Here is a 21,030-nt window from a genome sequence, read left to right on the forward strand (position 1 = left end):
CGTCTGGTCATCACAATTTAGTTTTTCTGTTGTTTCCCTAAATTGCTTAAGGCAAATGCCAGGATGGTTCCTTCGAAATGGCATGGCCAATTTCCTTCTCTATCCTTCCCCAATCTGAGCTTGTGCCCTGTCTCTAATGACCTTGTTGTTGATGGGACATTAAACACTGATCTCCCCCCCCTCCTCCTCCTCCTCCTCCCAATTCACTGCCAGAAAAGACCAATTTTGATGATTATGACAAAATCAATTTTTAAATAATGGGAATTCCTGGATGGAGCAATGTGTAAAATAAGGGAAAAAGCGCACCGAGCGAGGTGGCGCAGTGGTTAGACACTGGACTCGCATTCGGGAGGACGACGGTTCAATCCCGCGTCCGGCCATCCTGATTTAGGTTTTCCGTGATTTCCCTAAATCGCTCCAGGCAAATGCCGGGATGGTTCCTTTCAAAGGGCACGGCCGACTTCCTTCCCCATCCTTCCCTAATCCGATGAGACCGATGACCTCGCTGTCTGGTCTCCTTCCCCGAAACAACCAACCAACCAAGGGAAAAAGCAATCACTCACATATAGTGGATCGATGCATGAGGCATCGAAACATGTAACAGAAAATGGCATTCACATTAGCTTTCAAGCACTATCTATTTTTCTAGCAAATGTACACACATTTACAATCACACAGACACCCAAATGTATAATCCTGTGGCCATGGAAAGGGTTGCCATGTCTGTGCTCCATGCATCAATCCGCTATAGGCGAGTGGTTGCCTTAAAGGACGTAACGCAATGCGAATCAACACTTTCCTTTGTGATTACAAAATAAATAGCCTCAAGTGTCACCAATTGGTTATTTTAATGTACCTCTATTGTCCGTGACATTTAAGTAAAACGACTGGCTAGGTTTGTTCCACGGCAGCAGTGATGTAGCCTCAAAGCAACATTGCAGTGGCAGTGCATGAAACACAGTGTTGATTTTGGTCAAGGCTATATTTCTTATACTTTCCAAACTACAAAAATAAGTAGACTCATGTGTCACAGGTGCAGCAGCACACTGACACATTATTGGTTTATAAAGACAAGCAACAGTGTGCCCTACACATTCTTGATTTCAGAGCATTGTGTATATTTATTGAGTCTTTTTCTTAAAAAGTACAAATTCACATTATTGCTTTTCCTTAACATTTCAGAAAATCCAAAAATTGTCTTTAGCCCCTACTTTTTGTGTGAAAGTCCTATTTAGCCCCTTTTAGGCTTTTAAGTACGATTGAGCCCTTTTTGAATTTTATGCGGTTAAAACCTTCAAATGTAGGTCCTCTAGCCAGTGACATCATTCTCAACTTGCAGTAATAAATACATCTACATGACAACTCTGCAATTTGTATGAGTGCTTGGCAGAGGGTTAATCAAACCACTTTCAGGCTAATTCCCTACTATTCCACAGAAAAGATTTGCTGCAGCAAAAAACCACCTCGTTTTAACAATTGCCACCTAAACTCTTGTATCATATCTCTGTCATACTCTTCCCTATATCATAATGATGCAAAACGAGCTAACCTTTGACATTTTTTGATGTCCTGTATCAATCCCATTTCATAAGGATCCCATACAACACAGCAGCACTCCAGATGAGAGTGGACGAGTGTAGTGTAGGCAGTCTCTTTAGTATATCTGTTGCATCTTGTGAGTGTATTGCCCATAAAATACAATCTTGCTTCCCCACAATACTTTCTGTGTGAATGGTTCCAGTTTAAATTGTTCATAAATGTAATTCCTAGGTTTTTAGTTGAATTTACAGACAATTTATGTGATTTTCTGTGAGACCAAAATTTAACAGAGTCTTTTTCTCACATGCATGACTTCACACTTTATAGTTACTCTTTTGGTGTGAAGTCTGCATCTATATTTTATTTTCTTCGACTCTTTCTGTTCTGTGAAAATGATCATGGTTTTTATAAATTTATATTGCCCATCTGTACAGATGCACATGATATTACAGTGTCATGGCTCAGTAAATTTTTTTAAATGGTGTCCACTCTGAAAAGCATTTTCCAATTTGACAAACTTATCAGTTTGTCCAAAGTAACAACTTATTTTATGTTCAGCTAAGCATGAGTTAGTACTTTTTTGTTGTTCCATTATGTAATAGGTCAAAACTACATGCAATTTTATACACACCAGCTGCCACTAGTGGATGATGTACATGTACTGTAGTGTACAGGCCCTCTGTTAATTTCCTGGTGATATTGAACTCCATGCTTGGTAACTTTTCCGATGTGATCAGTAACACTGTTAGTAAAAACAAGAAAAACTTTCCCTGTTGGTGTCCATTGTTCATCATTAATCTGGAATTGTATCTGCTTGGATCCAGTACTTGTTCAACCTCCTTACTGGAGTATCCATTTTTCTTAAAAACCAACTGTAAGTAACCGAGTTGTTCTTTTAAGAAAATTGGCTTGTGTACTTTATTAGTTCTATCCACAAAGGTTTTAATTATAACTAAATAATTGAGTTCTCCTTAATTATCCATATCCAGGTAGATGGGGGCAAAACATTAGCAAACAGTTTGATACATCAACAGTGACCCTCAACTCAGAAGTTTTAACTGAAATAAACACTGGCTGTGAAAGCCTTCATTGGTTTGTTGTCCTGTGTTATGGAATTATTTTCTGGAGCAATGCATCTAAAGTAAATAATTTATTCAGCAGAAGCAAGCATACAGAATATTGCATAGCAGGTAATTGCAAATTCTGCATGGCTCCCTTTCAGGAGTTTTGAATTCTTACTCTTATTTTCCAGTACATTTGTTCATAAGGGTTTTTGTTGCTGATGATAAAATCAGTTTCAATTGAACTGTTGTTTGCACAATCACAATAACAATACAAGATATACAATTAATTCTCTAGGGTTCTGGGTGAAGTGCAAAGGCAGTCAGCAAACTACAATGTAACATGAAATTGGGAGTCCCTACCATCTGAAATAAAATTATAAACCTGCCCCGTTAGTTACTCCTACAAATCATCAGATTACTTAGATACAGGAACTGAAAATTCCTATTAGTTACGTGGCAAGTGGCATTGTTCATTGTACTACTGCATGACAAGTAGTAGTATATACTTATCAGCCAGAACGTTATGATCACCTACCTAATAGCCGGTGTGTCCACCTTTGGCATGGATAAAAGCGGTGATGCGTCATGGCATGAGGGGCCAATGAGCTTTGATGCCAAGTTCAATCCTATCCTAGATGTGTTTGATAGGGTTCAGACCTGGCGAGTTGGGGACCAGCACATCAATTTGAATTCACCACCATGTTCCTCGAACCATCCATCACACTCAGTCTTGTGACATGGCGTATTATCTTGTTGAAAAATGCAACTGCTGTCAGGAAAATGATATTGTGAAGGGGTGTACATGGTCTGCAACCAGTGTACGGCACTCCTTGGCCATCATGGTGCCTTGCATGACTTCCAATAGACCCATTGATGCCCACATGAATGTTCCCAGAGCATAATGGAGCCACCGCCAACTTGTCTCAGTCCCGCAGTACTCCTGTGCCCCTGGAAGACTAGGGAATTGCGCCTTCCCATCGGCACAATGAAGAAGGCATCAAAATTCATCAGACCATGCAATGCTCTGCCACTGTGCCAACGTCCAGTGCTGACAGTCACTTGTTCATTTCAGTCGTAGTTGAATGGGAAAGGCACATGCACCATGTGTGTGACTGACTAGCAGCTTTCCGTGCCAGGTGACGCTGCTATTGCCTGGACAGGTTTATATCGTTAGAAGGTTGGTGGTCATGATGTTCTGGCTGAATAGTGTTTTGTAAACAGGTTTATGTTGCTATAGATGTAGGTATTTATTTTCTGTGAAATATGACAATACAATCAAGGAAATATCAAAAGAAGGTGCCCCCCCCTCAAAGTATCAACTTTTCTTCTAATTTACTACATCGTAGTTATCTGGCATGAGTGCAATTTATATTAAGAAGTACAGTGATAGTTTATTGTTAATATAGTGACCAGATTAAGTTTCTACAAGTTGATTTTCTTTTGTTGGTGTATGCTTGGACTAGGTCCATATCCAAAAGGATTCTCCTTGATGGACTCAATGGAACACAATGAAATGAATGGATGAAAAATGAAAATCTGATGGCAAAGTGATTTAATTCAATTACTTTTGTGAGACAGGTGGGGTAAGGAATTGGAGAAGCTAAAAATAGTAATAATAATATTCTAGTAACTAAGTAGAATAAATAAATTGACATTTCTTGATGAAGTCTTTGAAATAAATACAGAAAGGATTTCCGAAGTTATGGTATAGATGCACACAAAGATTCTTTGTCTGCCCTCATCCCTACTACCCTCTGGGGTCTGAGTGACCTGCCCTTTCTTTTTAACCTTCTCTAACCTATCCCTCTCTCCTCTCCGATGAAGAGAGTATTAGTTCCAAAAGGGAGGTAGTGTGTCACTTTTATTTTTATATGTGTCTATCAGCAGTACTACACATTTTGCGTCATAATTTTTACACTAATTGATCCGTATGTTTGGCTTATTTTGAACAGATTTTCTGGTTGATGTCACGCATTTTTACATAAATTTAACAACTTTTTCATTTTTTAATGTCAACATTTGAAATATTCTAGTATCACTATTTTCAACACATTGTTACTGTTATCCAGGCATTGTTAAGAATAATTATGAATGTTCTTAAAAAACAGTGCATTTTGTAAATATTTACCTCTTTAGATTGCTATTTAAGTATTTTCGACATAGTTACCGATTTTGGGTATGTCACTTTCAGACGGATAACACTTTTTGTGTGTGGAGAGAGAGATGTTATCTCACCATGATTTGTACTTATTTCTTAGGCTAACGAAAAAAGGCGTTTTGCAACATTTCAATACTTTTAAGCTAAGTAATGAGGTCAAAATTTTTTCCAATTTCTAGTACTCATACCTACAGCAGGAAGGTCCCTACAATGATAGGAGTTCCATTTCTTTCGCATTTTCTAAACTTACACATTCCTGGTTCATAATGTTCCTTTCCTTCTTTTAATTTCTCCAATTGTTCTCATTAGAAACTGCTTTCCATGCTTGCTTTGTTGTTACACAATACTTCCTACCTATATGGAACAACAGGATGACTGCAATCCTTGCTGAAAATTATAGCTCATCAGTCAAAGGAACTAGATCTTCTTTGAAGAGATGCAGTATGTTATAAAGTGAAGGTCCCTAAGTGCTATCCTGAGAATCATAGAAATTTGATTGTTTTCACCGGTTGGTGAACTCCTCTTCAAGTAATACGTACTCCAAACTCACTGCATGATGATAAAATCATTTGTGACTTTTTCTCTCAAGTGCACAGGTATACACACACAAAAAAGCCTGCTTTCAAAACTGTAGTATTCATTGATAATGCTAACAGAGTCCCATCAAAATTACTGATTAACATATGAAAGAAATGTATTAATCACAAACTAAAAATTTAAAAAGTCAGTTGCATTTCATGTGATGTGTTTCATTCAGTTACAACTCTGAGGTGGACATTGATCTGTCTTCCTTAAAACTGAAAGCAATTTATATTGAGTGTTCTGTTACTGTTTTAATAATTTTATGGAAAGTACATAAATTTATGCTACTAAACTCACATAAAATCATTTATTACATGTTTATGCACATTTTTGAATCATTTTTCTGTAATTGTGATACAATGTTAGCCTGAAACGCCACTTCAGATGTATGAGAGCTGAGTAATCATACTGGATTATTGTTCACATGCTTTTTAACAGCTGCATACAATGAAAACAGCACATGTAGTGACTGTATCCTTGATTCATATATAGGGATATCGAAAAAATCTGAAAAGAAGAGGACAAAGTTAAAGTGATGTTAAATGTTTTATATATAACAATAATAAACATTTTGTGGAAAGTTTAATTTTCTTACTGCATATGATGTCAACATATTTCAGCAGGTTACAATCCAAGTCAGCTGTTGGTAAACCAATTTCCTGCAACTGCTGCTCAAATTCAGCTGGCCATTCCTGCATTAGGTTATCAATATCTGGCATTGGTCTAGAATGAAAAATTATGTTGACAGAAGGAACTGTACTATAAATACTGAGCTTTTTTGGTTGTTTTACCAATTTTGTGATGTGTGAGACTTCTGTGACATGTAGACACTAAAAGAAATGAGAGAGAGAGATGGGGTGCACAGTACTAATGTTTAGGAGGTGCAGTTTCCAGTAGAGTCATCAGATACATCAAACAAGTAAATACACGTCTTCTAGCTTTTGGAATAACAATTTCCTTCTTTGGGGTGGGAAAAAAGAAATAGATGGGTGTGGGGCAGGTCATTCTGACTGACCTGCACTTGATTAAGAGTAAACCAGCTAGTACGAAAAAATGAAAGATGCAAAACATGGTACAATGGCTTGTTTTATTCTCCCCAGATGAAGTTTTTCATTCTTCTATATTCAATTTTACCTCTTATACATTCACATCCATTTACCATCTTTGAACTGCCCTTGCACAGTGCATGGTGGCATGCTGTCTTAAGGCATTTTAGTATATCTTTTCCTTCATCTTTGTCTCTTACCTCCTGTTCCAAGGTTCCTCAATTTGTATTCTGAGTCATCCGTTCCTTTCCTCTCAAATACTCCCAATTATATCCCCTTTCAACCTCAAAAACTGGAGCTAGGAGAACAGCATTTACTTATTTTTTAGTATATCTATTACCTCGCATTGAGAGTCGCTCCTCCAGCAGGGAGGTACTGATCATCCCATCTATCTATTTATGAATTTAGTAAATAAATACTAGGCATAAAAACAGTTTTCATGTGGTTAATAGAAGATTAACATTGATGTAGAAAAACCTTATATCAAAGGAGCTATTTTTCATAATTTGTTACTGGAGACATTAACTGAAACACTTTTAAAAGATGACTGATCAGTGGCTTATCTTTGAAGGCCCACACACATGGAACTAACATGAATAATAATATAAGTGAAAATCCTGTCTTAGCATTAAATTCAGTACTAAATCATGTATGAAAACTGTTGTGCTTTGGTATAAATTATTCTTCTATGAATTAAATTATTACATAGTACACCATCCAATCACATTAAAATTATCACATGTCAATAGCCTGAGTAATCACCCTTAGCACCACGAACTGCTGCAAGATGTATTGGGAGAGAGTTAATGAGGTTCTGGAAGATACAGAGAGGGATGTGGAACAATGCTGGCTCTAGTGCCACAGCCAGTTGCTACTAGGTTTTTTGGTTGAAGATACAGGGCACGAACAGCACAATCAAAGTGGTCCTACAGATTCTCCGTTGGGTGTAAATCCAGGGAATTTGGTGGCCAGTTACTCTTTGAACCACACACAGTCCACTGTGAGCTGTTTGGCATGTTGGATTGTCCTGCTGGTAAATGTCATTGTGCCAAGGAAAAAGAAACTATGTAGGGGTGGACATGGTCCCTGAGGATAGATGTATGCTTGGGTTGTTCCATAGTGCCTTCCAGAATGCGATACCATCCAGGCAATGCCACAAAAATGTTTCCCAAATGATAACGCTCCTTCATCTGGCCTGTATGATTGTTCCCGGGTGTCGTTGCTTTTTGTCTGATGGAACATAAAATGTGATTCACCTGAAAAGGTCACCTGGTGCAACTCAATGGTATTGTCATGCAGACTCCAGCCTTCGTTGCCAATGACCAACAATCAGCATGGATGCATGAATCAGGCTCCTGCTGCAGAAGACCATATGTAGCAATGTTTGCTAAATGGTGATTGAAGACTCTAGGTTCATCTGGGCAGTCAGATGCTCAAGAGTTGCATGTCTATTCACCCATACATATCTCTCCACAAACATCGTTCACCCTCATCATGTATAGCCCATGGTGCGCACCACAGTTGCCTCACCACTGGTTTTGGATAGTGCCATTTTGCCATCCACGATATACTTTAACCATATGGCACATGAACAGTTTATAAACTTAGCCATTTCAGAAATGTTTCCAACCTTGTGCTGAAAGCCAATGATAATGCCCTTTCTGACATCAGATAAATATACCCTCCACTGCTACTGCCATCACCTGCCATCTGTGGGTGGTCATTGGACACTGATGTTGAACATAGGCGATGGTCACATTAATGTGGCAGGACTGTGTGCCAATAATGCTGCAATTGTGAATCACAGACATTGCCCATGCATATAAGATTAAGTGTTATGAGCAAAAAAGAAATAAAATCTATCTGTATTTTACTGACAGGAAGAACAGACTTAACAGAAAATCAGTTCATTAGTTAAATTCATGTTCCATGGATCATTTTGCACAATACATTGTAATGAAGTGGAACGAGTCATTTTACATTCACACTGCAAATTAATTTGTAAGTATGGTTACATTCTGATCATTTCTAATTCTTTCCCCCAAAAAGAAAAAAAGATATACAGATGTCGTGAGTTAATACTTCGTAACCACCACCATTTACACAATAATGATTCTAGGTGTAAATGTGGCTGAACTAAATTGCTTTTGGAGTTCCAGAATGTGCTTTTTTCCAATTTAAATTCTCATCAATATTGACACCTAAGAATTTTCAAATTTCCACCTTTTTTTTATTATTTCCTCACCATGTGTTACATTTGCCATTGATGTTATACCCTAGATGCGCAGAACTTAATATGTTGTATCTTTTTAAAATTTCTGTATGTATGCTTGGATTGATTACTGTACTAGTGGCATCTGCAAAAAGAACTAATTCTGCTTGTTGTATATTAGAGGTATTGGGGAATCTCATACGTGATTTCTCCCCAGTCAGAATTATGTCTCCGTTACTATACTGGTTGAATGAATTACTCAGAACAACTTTCTGCATTCTTTTGCTTATATATGACATTATCCTTTTATTTGCTATACCATCAATCTCATAAAGCTTCAATTTATTTAGGAAAATACCTTAGATTGGTTGCAAAAATACCAACCAGTGCTATTTTATTATTTAATGCTTGTAAAATCTATTGAGTTAACATGTAAATGGCATTCTCAGTAGAGCAACCCTTCTGAAACCCAAACTGTGATTTGCTGAGGCTATTATTGTTGAGATATTATTCTAGAAAAATTTTGGAAAATGATGTCAACAGTGACGTCTCTCCTACCACCTTTCTTAAAGAGGGTTATCAATGGCATATTTCATTCTCTCTGGAAAAATGCCTTGGGTTAATGATGCATTATATATTTCAGGTAAGACCAGACTTATTATTCGGGAACAAATCTTTAGTACTACATTGGAAACACCATCAGAATAAGTTGTGCTTTTATTTTCTAGAGAATATATAAATTTCTTTGAAATTTTATGAGAGTTACTTGTTCAACATACAGCTGTGATTTTTCTCTTGAACTGCTTGTCCTTATTCTTTCTACTACATTTAAGAAATGATCATTAAATACATTTGCTACCTATGACTCATCACTTATAGCCCTTCCATTCTGTTCAATAGTGATGATATCCTGTTCTGTGGTTGCTTGTCTTGTCTTTCATTTCACTACATTCAATACAGCCTTAACTCTGTTGTTGGAGGTACTAGTTTCTAACATTATGTGCATATTCCTTGATTTTTTAATAACCTTTCTTAGTAATTTTGAGTGGTAGTGTGCAACTACTGCAAGGTCCATACTTGTTCTTGCCAAAAGATACATTTCCCTTTTCCTTTCACAAGATACTTTAATCCGTCTTTACATGGCTGTTTAGTATCCTTTCTGATTAGTTTGTGTGGAAAGCTATTTTCAAATAATGATATGATTTATTATGGAATAGATTAAATATTATGTTAGCATTTGGTTCATTATAAATTTCATCCTCTTCTCCTGTGTACTATTCTCAGAAACATTTATCCTGGAGTCATTGATTATTCTAACTGATTTTCACTGAGGAGTATCCATATTTTAAGGCATTATGTTATTTATCCTGACTAATTGTGCATTATGATCAGAGAGAGCATCAGTTACTGGGTACACAGATACTCTATTACTCTGAGCTTTACCAAAGAAAACATTATCAATGAGGGTCCTACTGCCTTTATCCACCGGTGTCGGAAAGTTAATTACTGGAATCATATTGTAGGATCCAAATAAGGTTTCCAGATCATTCTTTCTATCAGAATATTTTAGAAAATCCACACTGAAGTCACCACAGACTATTAGCTACTTGCTGCTGTCTGATAGATGGCACAGTAATGAATCCAAATTCCTCATACACAGTTCAAAATTTCCCAATGGGAATCAGTGTAAAGTTACAATTAAAAGTGAACACTTCTATATGGTGATCACTACAATAGCTACTTGTCTCGATGTTTTTGGACTTGTGTTCTGCCTTAATATATGTAACACTACCACCTTTACTCATATTAGTTCTGCATGAGTAAGCTGCTATAGTGTAATCTTTTATATGTAACTTATCTAACCCTGTAGTAATGTGGTCTCAGACAGGCAAAGGATATCTATCTTTTCAGAGCTCTTTAAATTTTCCAAACAGACAAGAAGCTCTTTTACCTTGTTACTCAGTTCTCTAATATTTTGATGAAATAAGCTAACCTTACTTTTCTGTGCATTCTTCAGCATTTTGTGGCGCTGTTCTGTTATTTTCATTTCTTTCTTTCTAACCTAAAAAAGGTGCCTCTCTGACACCAGTAACCACAGGGATCTTGCTAAATGTGATGGTGGCTCCCTGTATATTATCATTATTTGCAAGGAGCTCAGTCAACCTATCTTTCCCTTTTCTATTCATGTGTAGGCCATGTCCCGTACATCCCTATCTCCCAGTTGTAGCAACAGGCTGTATTAGACCTAAAAGTGTGCTGGTGAATCTTATGAACAGTGTGAGGGCATGGAAAGTGAATGTGGGATGGATGGAAGCTGAATGTGGGACAGAAAATGCAAACATCCTACATATTGTTGACCAACCTAATGATAAGAATGGTGTATTATGATTTTCTTTTCTACTCAAAATAAATTTGCTTAAGATTTTAATAAACCTGAAATAGTTTCTCAAAAATCATTTACATCCAAATACGAGATTAATTTTATTAAGTTCTGCAAACATCTTATCTGTAATATCACTCTGAGGGCATACAAATATGGAGTTCTCTGAGAGCTATGCAGCTAACTTGCGTGCCCACTATCATTATGTGGGTGAGGAGAAGTGTGGTGGAACACTTAAATATAAAATATATGTCAGCGCATGGTTTTATTGTAGAAATCAATAGTAAATGTTTGAGAGCTTAAGAACATGTAGTCATTTAGAATATCAGTAATCAATGATCTATTCTTTTTAGAGGACCACATTTTAATTGCTATGAATATCACATTTTATAATTACCTTTCACATCACATTAAAACTATGCCTGAAAGCCATGCTTGTCCAAAAACGAGTTTATAGAATTTTTTTTATGTGCGGCAGTTAACATCGTAGACTATGTAGCATTAATAACTTAGCTACTAGAGTTGTAACTGCCTTGCACTGTAAGAGGAATAATCTAACCACACTTTGCCAAATTTGAAAAACTAAAACTCTTGATACAATGATTGTTTAGTGTTTTTTCTGTGCAGGCATTGTCACAGAAAGAGTTAAAATTATTTATCTGTAGTTTTAAAGTGAGACTGATACACTTAGGTCAGTTTCAAATGTGGGCATTGTCTTTTAAAAGAAAAGTGGATTTGTCAGGAAATACAAATATTGGGTTAGTATGAGAAATTTCGTCTATTCTGGAGAGCGATTTCACTGTTGCCCTAAATTCAAAAAAGAGTGAAATTAACAATTTATGTGCTGACTGAACAGTTATGGCTACACACAACTGGGTTGCCTGTTACGTGGCTGGTTTCAGCAGCATTAATAGTTGTAACAGATTTGACACCAAACACAGCAAACAGTTGTGTGCCACCCAGCATCTGAGTCTTTGTAATTCAGAGGAACAGTTAGCTATCACAAGACTCCAATTATTTTCACCTTGCACAGTGATTTTGTGACCTGGTATTCAATATTAAAGAAGACATGAGTTTGCAAAGTTGTGTTGACACACTAAATGTTGATTTTTTTTTATTTTTAAAGGAGAAATGATTTTGTCAAGTTGTGTTGACACACTAAACGTCGATTTTTTTCCCCCCCAGTAAAGTCCACTTCATTCAAATTCCAGTAAAATAATGTAATAGCTACGCCAGTTTCAGATTCAGAGTCATTATTAATAGCACCTTTGTTGAGCTGTAATCAATGTCTGTGACATAATATAGCAAGCATAATGGTATGCAAGGTATTTTGAGCACTCCAGATGATGCTTGATAATAATGGTGCAGCCATTCACTGGGTCATCATCTATGCTACTGATAATAACTGTGCTGTTGAGAGTGGTGTAGCCGTGATACTGTTTTATGCTAACCAATAAACTTTATTGTTCTAACTATTCACAGGTGCTCTTGCTTAACACGGCACACACAAACTAACATCTCTGAAGTTGTTCTGTTATTCATTTTTCCCATGCCTTTACTTTTTTGTGAACTGTTATCATTATTCACATTTTTAAGATTTTTTGCTATGCAGACCCTATTTAATTCTGTGAAGGTGTTGAGTCTGCTAAGTGTTATTTACCGAAATCTGTGAAGTGCTGATCTTAAAATTTGAGTGTTCCAGCCAAAAATATACAGATTTCTCATGGCTGGAATTTACATAAGGCAGCCAGAACATCGTACAGTGTATGGCTTCCAGAGCTGTCTGCACAAATAAATTCTGGTAAGTCATGTCAAAAAAGCCAGTAGGACACAAAGTGTTGGTACACCAATTATTGGACATCTATTGCTGACAGACTATTGATTTTCGACACAGTTATGACAGAGATACTTTTACAATTTTTCTCCCACTGCAGATGACAACTCACCCGTGAACTGCTTTCAGCTGTTACATATTCTGCATCTCTATTGACATGGACCTCTAATAATCTAAGTTTTGGTAATTTCCAAGAATGTTTGCCTATCAAAGCTGGGGGCTCCAAAAGATAGATATAGAGTGTGCGATTCTAAATTACGTGTGCAATTCTAAATCGATCACGTGATTATGGTAGCAGACACTATGAGCATGTTTCCAGTGGCCACTACAGCAATGACAAAAGAAGAGCACTGACTAAAATACTTGTAATTACAAAGGAAACAACTTACCTCATTCATCATCGACGTTGTCGGCATTAGAAACTCCATTTGATGCTATGGGAAGCATTCCCTTTTTGCCATAACCTGGGTACTCTATGCCTATGTAATGCAAAAATATGGGTAGTGTGTCACATGTGTCTACTTTTCCTTGCAACCACAAGTTATGGAAATACAGATACTGCAACAAGTAGGATTGGTCTCTTTTGCCTGGACACCCTTCTCTTTTAATGGAAGATTTCACAGATTTCCAAGCCGCTCGATGTTCTGCACATGCATACTGGGATCACTGGAAGACATAATCTCTACACAATGGTTCACAAGCTTGAGTTTGAATCCTTCTGCTTTCAGTGTCTTGTAGGACTGAAAGCCATCTGTAATCACTTTGCTACCGGGCAGTATAAAGTGCTTTATCAAACTGACTCAAGTTACCTTGTCTCTGGAAAACACTCTTACTACAAAGCACTTCTGTGACCCTCATTCTATTCCACCAAATACCCAAATATGTTCGATTTTATTCTTTAAAAGTCATCCTCTCTGGTTTTTCCTTCTTTCTATGTGTGACTCGTCCACTTCAACAACTTTACACTGTCGTTCGTCACTCTTACATAACACACTTCTCTGCAAAACCCAAAATAGTCGCACACGGTATTGGTAGGTAAGTCAGGTTCCGATGCTGTTGCTTGCAGGGTGTAGTCCTTGATCCAGCAAAATACAAGAATTATGCTGGTCTGAATCAATAATTTTGAATAGTCAAACCATGTATTCTTCCTGATAGTCATTCATTTACCACAGTTTGCACAGTGAAATTGTAAGCGTACTTCACAATCAGAACTCTTTGTACAAACTTTTATAGACTTTGCCCCATCACAGTCTATACAGTCCCTCCTTTCGTCGTCCACATTTTTGACAAAATTAAAAACAAATTTCTACATTACATAAGCATAGAATTAGATTCTTCCACGTGACGCAATCAGTAGAGGAAAGGTCTACAACATCAGACATGCCAACTCACAACCGACATAAATCGTTTAGGTTTCCCTAGCAACTCACAAATAATTTATCATAACCTGCCACCACAGTCACGTGATCGATTTAGAAATGCACATTCGATATTATCATTTGGAGCCCCCGGCTTCAATAGGCAAACATTCTTGGAAATTACCTAAGTTTGTAATGTAGATACAAAACGAAGAGAGAATGAATGAATGTACGAATGAGCCACAGATGGTTACATGCGCAGAATGTAGACAACCAAATGGCAGTTATTTGACAATTAATAGACGTAGCTTTAGGGTTGTGTCTGTCAAGTAAGTTTTATATTTCAGGCTCAGGTAATGAGTTAATAGTGTAACAGTATGATTGTCCAAAAGCTAGTCACCACAGACTGGAAAATAAGTGTTGATCATAGTGAGGCATTAAACAATGAAATATTACAGTTTTATGCAAAAACATCACATTTCTATATAAACAACAACATAAATGTTCACATAATAATAAAAAATTATAGCAACAAACCCACTTAGTGTAGTGAACAGTTGGTGGTGGTTTGCTAAGATGAAGATCACTGATATCTTTTATCCATTTGTCAATAGCACGTGAGTTCTTTTCAGCATTCTCAACCTTCTTCACTACCTGAAATGCATGTGTTGTAATGTAAATACTTTGGTTTCCTTGGAAACGAAGGAATGCAGAACCAAAAATTAAAATGTATTGTAAAATATACATGAAAGTCTTACACAAAATTATGTTCCCATAATTTTATAAAAAAGAAAATTCCTTTCACAAATTTTTGAAAATCAGAAAGAGACAGAAGGTTGGCCAAAATTTACTATTATCTCCAATACAAACATTCAACAATAAGTAGAAAACAGTTTTACTAACTTTTGGTATCACAGATTGTTTCTCCAAGAGCAGAAAAAAAGAAGTTGGGGGAGCTTGGAGATATGGATCTCGTAATTCAGATTAGAAATGATCTGCCATGCCTTTCTAAACAAAATGTTAGTTCCAGTAGGTAAAAAAAATGTTTCTAGCATACTTCTTGACCTTAGCAATGTTTTTGATGTAACTGATCATGGTATTATTTTGCTGAAACTAAATAATTATGGAAGTCAAGGCTTACCAAACAGGTGGATTCGTTCTTACCTCCATGATCATCACCAAACCTCTCAAATAAAATAAAAGAATCAGAAACACAAAATTTATGAGTTTTGTAGTAATGTATCAAAAAATCATATATAGACTCCTTCAAAGGTCAGGTTTTTTGGCCCATTTTCTTCATTTACTACTTTCTGTAAATGACACAATTATCCTAATCAGATTACCTGAATAAGACTGTGATGATTTAGACTCTATGTCTTGACTATGTACATATATTTTTTGCATTGCTGTGGATGCTGTTATTCTTTATTTTTGTGGACTGTATACACTTAAGAGCCAAAGAAACTGGTAGAGACTAGCACATTCAAATACAGAAATATGTAAACAGGCAGAATACAGTGCTGTGGTTGGCAGTGCCTATATATGACAACAAGTGTATGGCACAGTTGTTAGATGGTTACTGCTGCTACAATGGCAACTTATCAACTTTCAAGTGAGTTTTTACGTGGTGTTACAGTCGGTGCATGAGTGATGAGACACAGCATCTCCGAGGTAGTGATGGAGTGTGGATTTTCCCATAAAACAATTTCATGAGTGTACCGTGAATATCTGGAATCTGGTACAACACGAAATCTCTGACATCACAGCAGCTGGAAAAAGATCAGCAAGAATGGGACCAATGATGACTGAAGAGAATTGTTTAATGTGATATAAGTGCAACCCTTTTCTGCAAATTGCTGCAGATTTCAATGCTGGGCCATCGACAAGTGTCAGCATGTGAACCGTCAAGTAAACATCATTGATATGGGCTTTCAGAACTGAATGCCCACTCGTGTACCCTTGATGACTGCACTACACAAAGCTTTATGCCTCGCCTGGGCCCGTCAACACCAACATTGGATTGTTGATGACTGGATACATGTTGCCTGGTCAGACAAGTCTCCGTTCAAATTGTATCGAACAGATCGATGAGTAATGGGTATGGAGACAACCTCATGAATCCATGGACCCTGCATGTCACCAGGGGACATTCAAGCTGATGGAGGCTCTGTAATGGTGTGGGGCATGTGCAGTTGGGGACCCCTGATACGTCTAGATATGACTCTGACAGGTAACACATACGTAACTATCCTGTCTTATGACCTGCATCCATTCATGTCCATTGTGCATTCCGATAGGCTTGGGCAATTCCAGCAGGACAATGTGACACCCCACATGTCCAGAATTGCTACAGAGTGGGTCCAGGACCACTCTTCTGAGTTTAAAGACTTCCACTAGCCACCAAACTCCCCAGACATGAACATTATTGAGCTTATCTGGGATTTTTTGCAATATGCTGTTCAGAAGAGATCTCCACCCTCTTGTACTCTTATGGATTTATGGACAGCCCTACAGGATTCATGGTGTCAATTCCCTTCCAGAACTACTTCAGACATTAGTTGAGTCATGCTGCGGCATTTTTGCGTGCTTGTGGGGGCCCTATACGATATTAGGCAGGTGTACCCGTTTCATTGGCTCTTCTGTGTAATACAATAGTTCATGTAACTGTGTTTAATGTGTTAATGAGTACAATAAATCTTACAGTTCCAATCAGATACTGCCAGAAAATTACTCTGCTAACAGGTTATGGGCCCTGACTATATAATTGAGTGTAATATTAAAAAAAAAAAAGGCTAACAGAAATTAGCAGCAGTGTATGGCAATTTGGAATTACATAATAGCTAATGCAGTGATTTCCGTAAAATAATATTCACTGTTTCTGATTGAGAAACTGATGGATAGAGAAAACTATAGTATGTAGCAATTCACTATGCTTACATATCTACAAGACAAACAATTGTGTGGTTTCATTAGTGGCAAAATAACAGATGTAACTACAGTTTGCACAGCAAGAGCCAAAATTATACTCTCCATCCATCCATCGATATATGTTCATTTGCACGATACATTTACAGTTAAAGAAGCATCAGGTGCGCTAAAGCAAGTCTATGACAATTGTGGCCTCTTCTGATGAATAGGATTACTGAAGACACTGCTCACAATCAGACGAGAAAATTGTTTGTCAGTTGCAGAATATGTGTCAAACATAATGGCTTGAGCTTTGAAGTTCAAGATGAATGGACTGGGTGTATTCTACATGCAGGACTACCAGACAAATATAAACCTATGATTATGAGTTGAGAAAATCCAAAATTGCCAATCACAGAAGCCTCCATAAAAAGTAAATTATTGGAAGAAATAAACACCGATGCCTGTAATAAACTATTGACAAGTGAGACTGCTCTTCAAGTCAGCAAGCAAAAGAATGACATTACCTTAAAAAAAGGTCCAAAGTGCTATAACTGCAACAAGTATGGCCATCTGGCAAAAAAATGTTGCAACATGAGCAAAAATGATGCAAAAACTTCAGCCAAGACAGCAATTTGCCAGCCATTCTTTTCAAATGCAGCTGCAGGTAAAGATGTATGGACAGAACAGTATGCAGAGTCTGGCACATCAATTGACATGTCTAAATATCCATGTAATGAAAATAATTGTAAAACAGTGATAGGCTCGCAAGTTGTAACAGGAAATAATGATAACTTACCTGTAAAAGGCATACTATCTTCATTTGTAGATGTTCTCATGGGCCACAAGAAAGGCAAAATTAAAGCAGAGGATATCCTATATGTGCCTCAGCTAAGCAGAAATCTACTATCTGTTAGTAAAATAGCAGAAAAGGTTATTCGATTTTATTTAACAAACAAGGCTGTTGTGTTTACAACACATTAAAAAAAAGTGGTTCTTAGTGTGTCATTAGCCAATGGTATGTATTGACTAAACCAATTAAATCATCTAATGTTTGAAGCAAAATCAGTATTACAGTCGAACAGCGCACACCTGTGACATAAAAGACAAGGTCATCTGCAATCTGAAGTTATGCATGCACTTTTCAAAGGCTTTGCTAATGGAATTGTATTTGAGCGAGCAGTTAACACTTCATGTAGTATTTGCTTAGAGAGCAAACAGACAAGACTTCCTTTTTCACAATTCAGTTCAAGAGCCACCTCAAGCTACCTGATACAAACTATGTCAATTGGAGGTGCCAAATTTTTCCTTTCTTTATAAGGGGCGTTTGAAACGTCTGTGCTAAGTCTGAAAGATTGCACCACAGGCACGTATCGAGGTCATGTTTAGTTAGTAGCATCTTTGGAAAGAACGCACACCAAGTTTCAGCCATATTGGTCTATTTATTTGTGTCTGGCATTCATGTGAATCAAGGAAGTCGAGTGATTGTCAAAAAATGCACAAAAAAGAATTTTGTGTGGAGATTAAACATTATATTATGAAAGGCAAAACTCCTCAGGAGACTAAAGAGAAGCTTAATAAACATTACGGTGACTCTGCACCTTCAATTAGAACAGTTTATAAGTGGTTTCAAAATTTTCAGAGTGGCCATATGGGCATAAGTGATGCTGAACATTCTGTGGAGGTTACAACTCCAGAAATCATTGATAAAATCCATGATACGGTGATGGATGACAGAAGAGTTAAGGTGTGTGAGATTGCTAGTGCTGTGCGCATCTCGAATGAATGGATACATAATATGGCGACTGTCTTTTGGGATGTGTAAGGAATAATCCTCATCAATTATCTGGATAAGGGTAAAACTATTACAGGTGAATATTATTCAACATTATTGGACCGTTTGAAAACCGAGCTGCAAAAAAAACGACGGTGATTGGACCGCAAAAAAGTCCTTTTCCATCACGACAATGCATCAGCACACACCTCAGCAGTTGTGGTCACAAAGTTAATGGAAATAGGATTCCAACTCATTTCACATCCTCCCTATTCTCCAGGCTTGGCTCCCTTGGACTACTGTTTGTTCCCCAGTTTGAAGAAATGGTTGGTGGGACAAAGACTTTATTCAAACAAGGAGGTGGATTGCAGCAACTAATAGCTATTTTGCAGACTTAGACAATTCCTATTATTCAGAAGGGATGAAAAAATTAGGACAGTGTTGGACGAAGTGTATAAATCTAAACGGAGACTATGTCAAAAAATAAAAAAGGTTTACCTCAAACATGTAAGTAGTTTTTATTTTTGCATGGACTTTTCAAATGCCCCTCGTAATTGATCACTATTCCAGGAAAGTATTTGTATATACTTTCAGAAATAAAAATGAAGTATCTCAGCTGATCTGAGACTAAAAATATAGTTGAAAGGCAGATTAGAAAAAGGATCTTTACTTTACACACAGATAAGAGCACAGAATATGTGAACAATAAACTAATAAAATTTTTCAGACAAGTTCTAAACAGTAAAAGAAGAAACTGAGTCACAGGAACCAAGTCACTGTTTCTTTCACTGACAGAAAAGAAGCAAAATGAAATAATGACTTAACTAAAAGAATTTGAATCCAAACCAGATATTACCACATCAAGTAGTAGTTCGAGGACTACTAGCTGCAATAAGGAACCAAGCCCAGATATTATGCAAATAATGATAATTATCAACTGCAGCAATTGAGTCAATATGAAAGTCATCCAGAATTCTGAAGCCAAAGAAGCTACATGACTTTCTAACCTGTCAGTCTAAACAGTCATCTGATACTGATCCTTTGTCACTGATGTCGAAAGCCAATACAAGAAGAGTTACAATCACACAAAGAGAACCACACACAGGAGTCTGCTGTTTCACTATCAGATAAGAAACCAATAAATATGAAATGGGTGTTTAAAACAAAGAAAGATACAAAAGGTGACACTGTGTAAAGCACAACTACTAACAGAAGGTTGTTCTCAGAAGCAAGGCATGGATTTTGATGAAATATACACACCAGTTATAAGAGATAACTCATTAAGATATTTATTTGCAATGGCTGCTAAATATTTTCTTGACATTGATCATCTAGATGTTATCATGGATTTCTTACAAGATGACTTACAAGAAATTCCAGAAGTAGACCCCTTTACAAAGACATGAAAGATACTGGTATTAAAAGATTAAAAAAGACTGTACAAGGGTTAAAGCACGATGGCCGCTAGTGGAACTTGAAATTAGACAGTATACTGTTGAATGTAAACTTCAAGAGAGCAACAGCTGACCATTGTGTCTATTACAAAAATCATGGTTCAGACATTTTAATCGTTACTGCTTATGTGGATGATATGCTAATTTCCAGTAACAATTCACAAGAGAAAGAAGTTTTGAAAAACAGTTTAAGAGAAAAATTTAAGCTGAGCGATCTTGATGAAACTATAATTTTTTTAGACTTCCTAATTACTACACAGCAAATTTAATATGGAAGAGTGCAACCCAATATCTACATCAACATCTACATCTTTATCTATACTTTGTAAACCACTGTGAGGCACATGGCAGAGGATATGTCCCATTGTACCCATTATTAGGGTTCTTCCCCTTCCATTCACATATGAAGTGCGATAAGAATGACTGTTTGATTGCCTTTGTGTGTACAGTAATTATTCTATCTTATCCTTATGATCCCTATTTGAGCGATATGTAGGAGCTGTAGTACATTCCTAGAGTCATCATTCAAAGCCAGTTCTGGAAACTTTGTTACTAGACTTTCTTGGGGTAGTTTATGTCTATCTTCAAGAGTCTTCCAGTTCAGTTCCTTCAGTGTCTCTGTGATGCTCTCCCACAGATCAAACAAACCTGTGACCATTCATGCTGCCCTTCTCTGGATACATTCAGTATCCCCTGTTAGTCCTATTTAATAGGGTCCCACG

The 21,030-nt window shown here is 37.0% G+C and overlaps 1 protein-coding gene across 2 annotated transcripts in view; it reads right to left on the reverse strand.

The window, feature by feature from the left end:
* Window positions 1–5,574: 5,574 nt before the first annotated feature.
* Window positions 5,575–21,030, reverse strand: part of LOC126457769 (intraflagellar transport protein 46 homolog) — a 140,815-nt gene continuing 125,359 nt past the window's right edge. The window contains exons 7-9 of one of the 2 annotated variants that reach the window (XM_050094339.1): window positions 14,715–14,827; window positions 5,939–6,066; window positions 5,575–5,850 (exon numbers count right to left, since the gene is read on the reverse strand). In XM_050094339.1, the coding sequence (XP_049950296.1) occupies window positions 5,747–5,850; window positions 5,939–6,066; window positions 14,715–14,827 (345 nt within the window). In that variant the 3' untranslated portion in view covers window positions 5,575–5,746. The remainder of the gene's footprint in view (window positions 5,851–5,938; window positions 6,067–14,714; window positions 14,828–21,030) is intronic. The other variant, XM_050094340.1, reaches the window with a different exon arrangement.

The sequence above is a fragment of the Schistocerca serialis genome, chromosome 2 (genome assembly GCF_023864345.2).
Source record: "Schistocerca serialis cubense isolate TAMUIC-IGC-003099 chromosome 2, iqSchSeri2.2, whole genome shotgun sequence".
In the NCBI taxonomy this organism is placed as follows: domain Eukaryota; kingdom Metazoa; phylum Arthropoda; class Insecta; order Orthoptera; family Acrididae; genus Schistocerca; species Schistocerca serialis.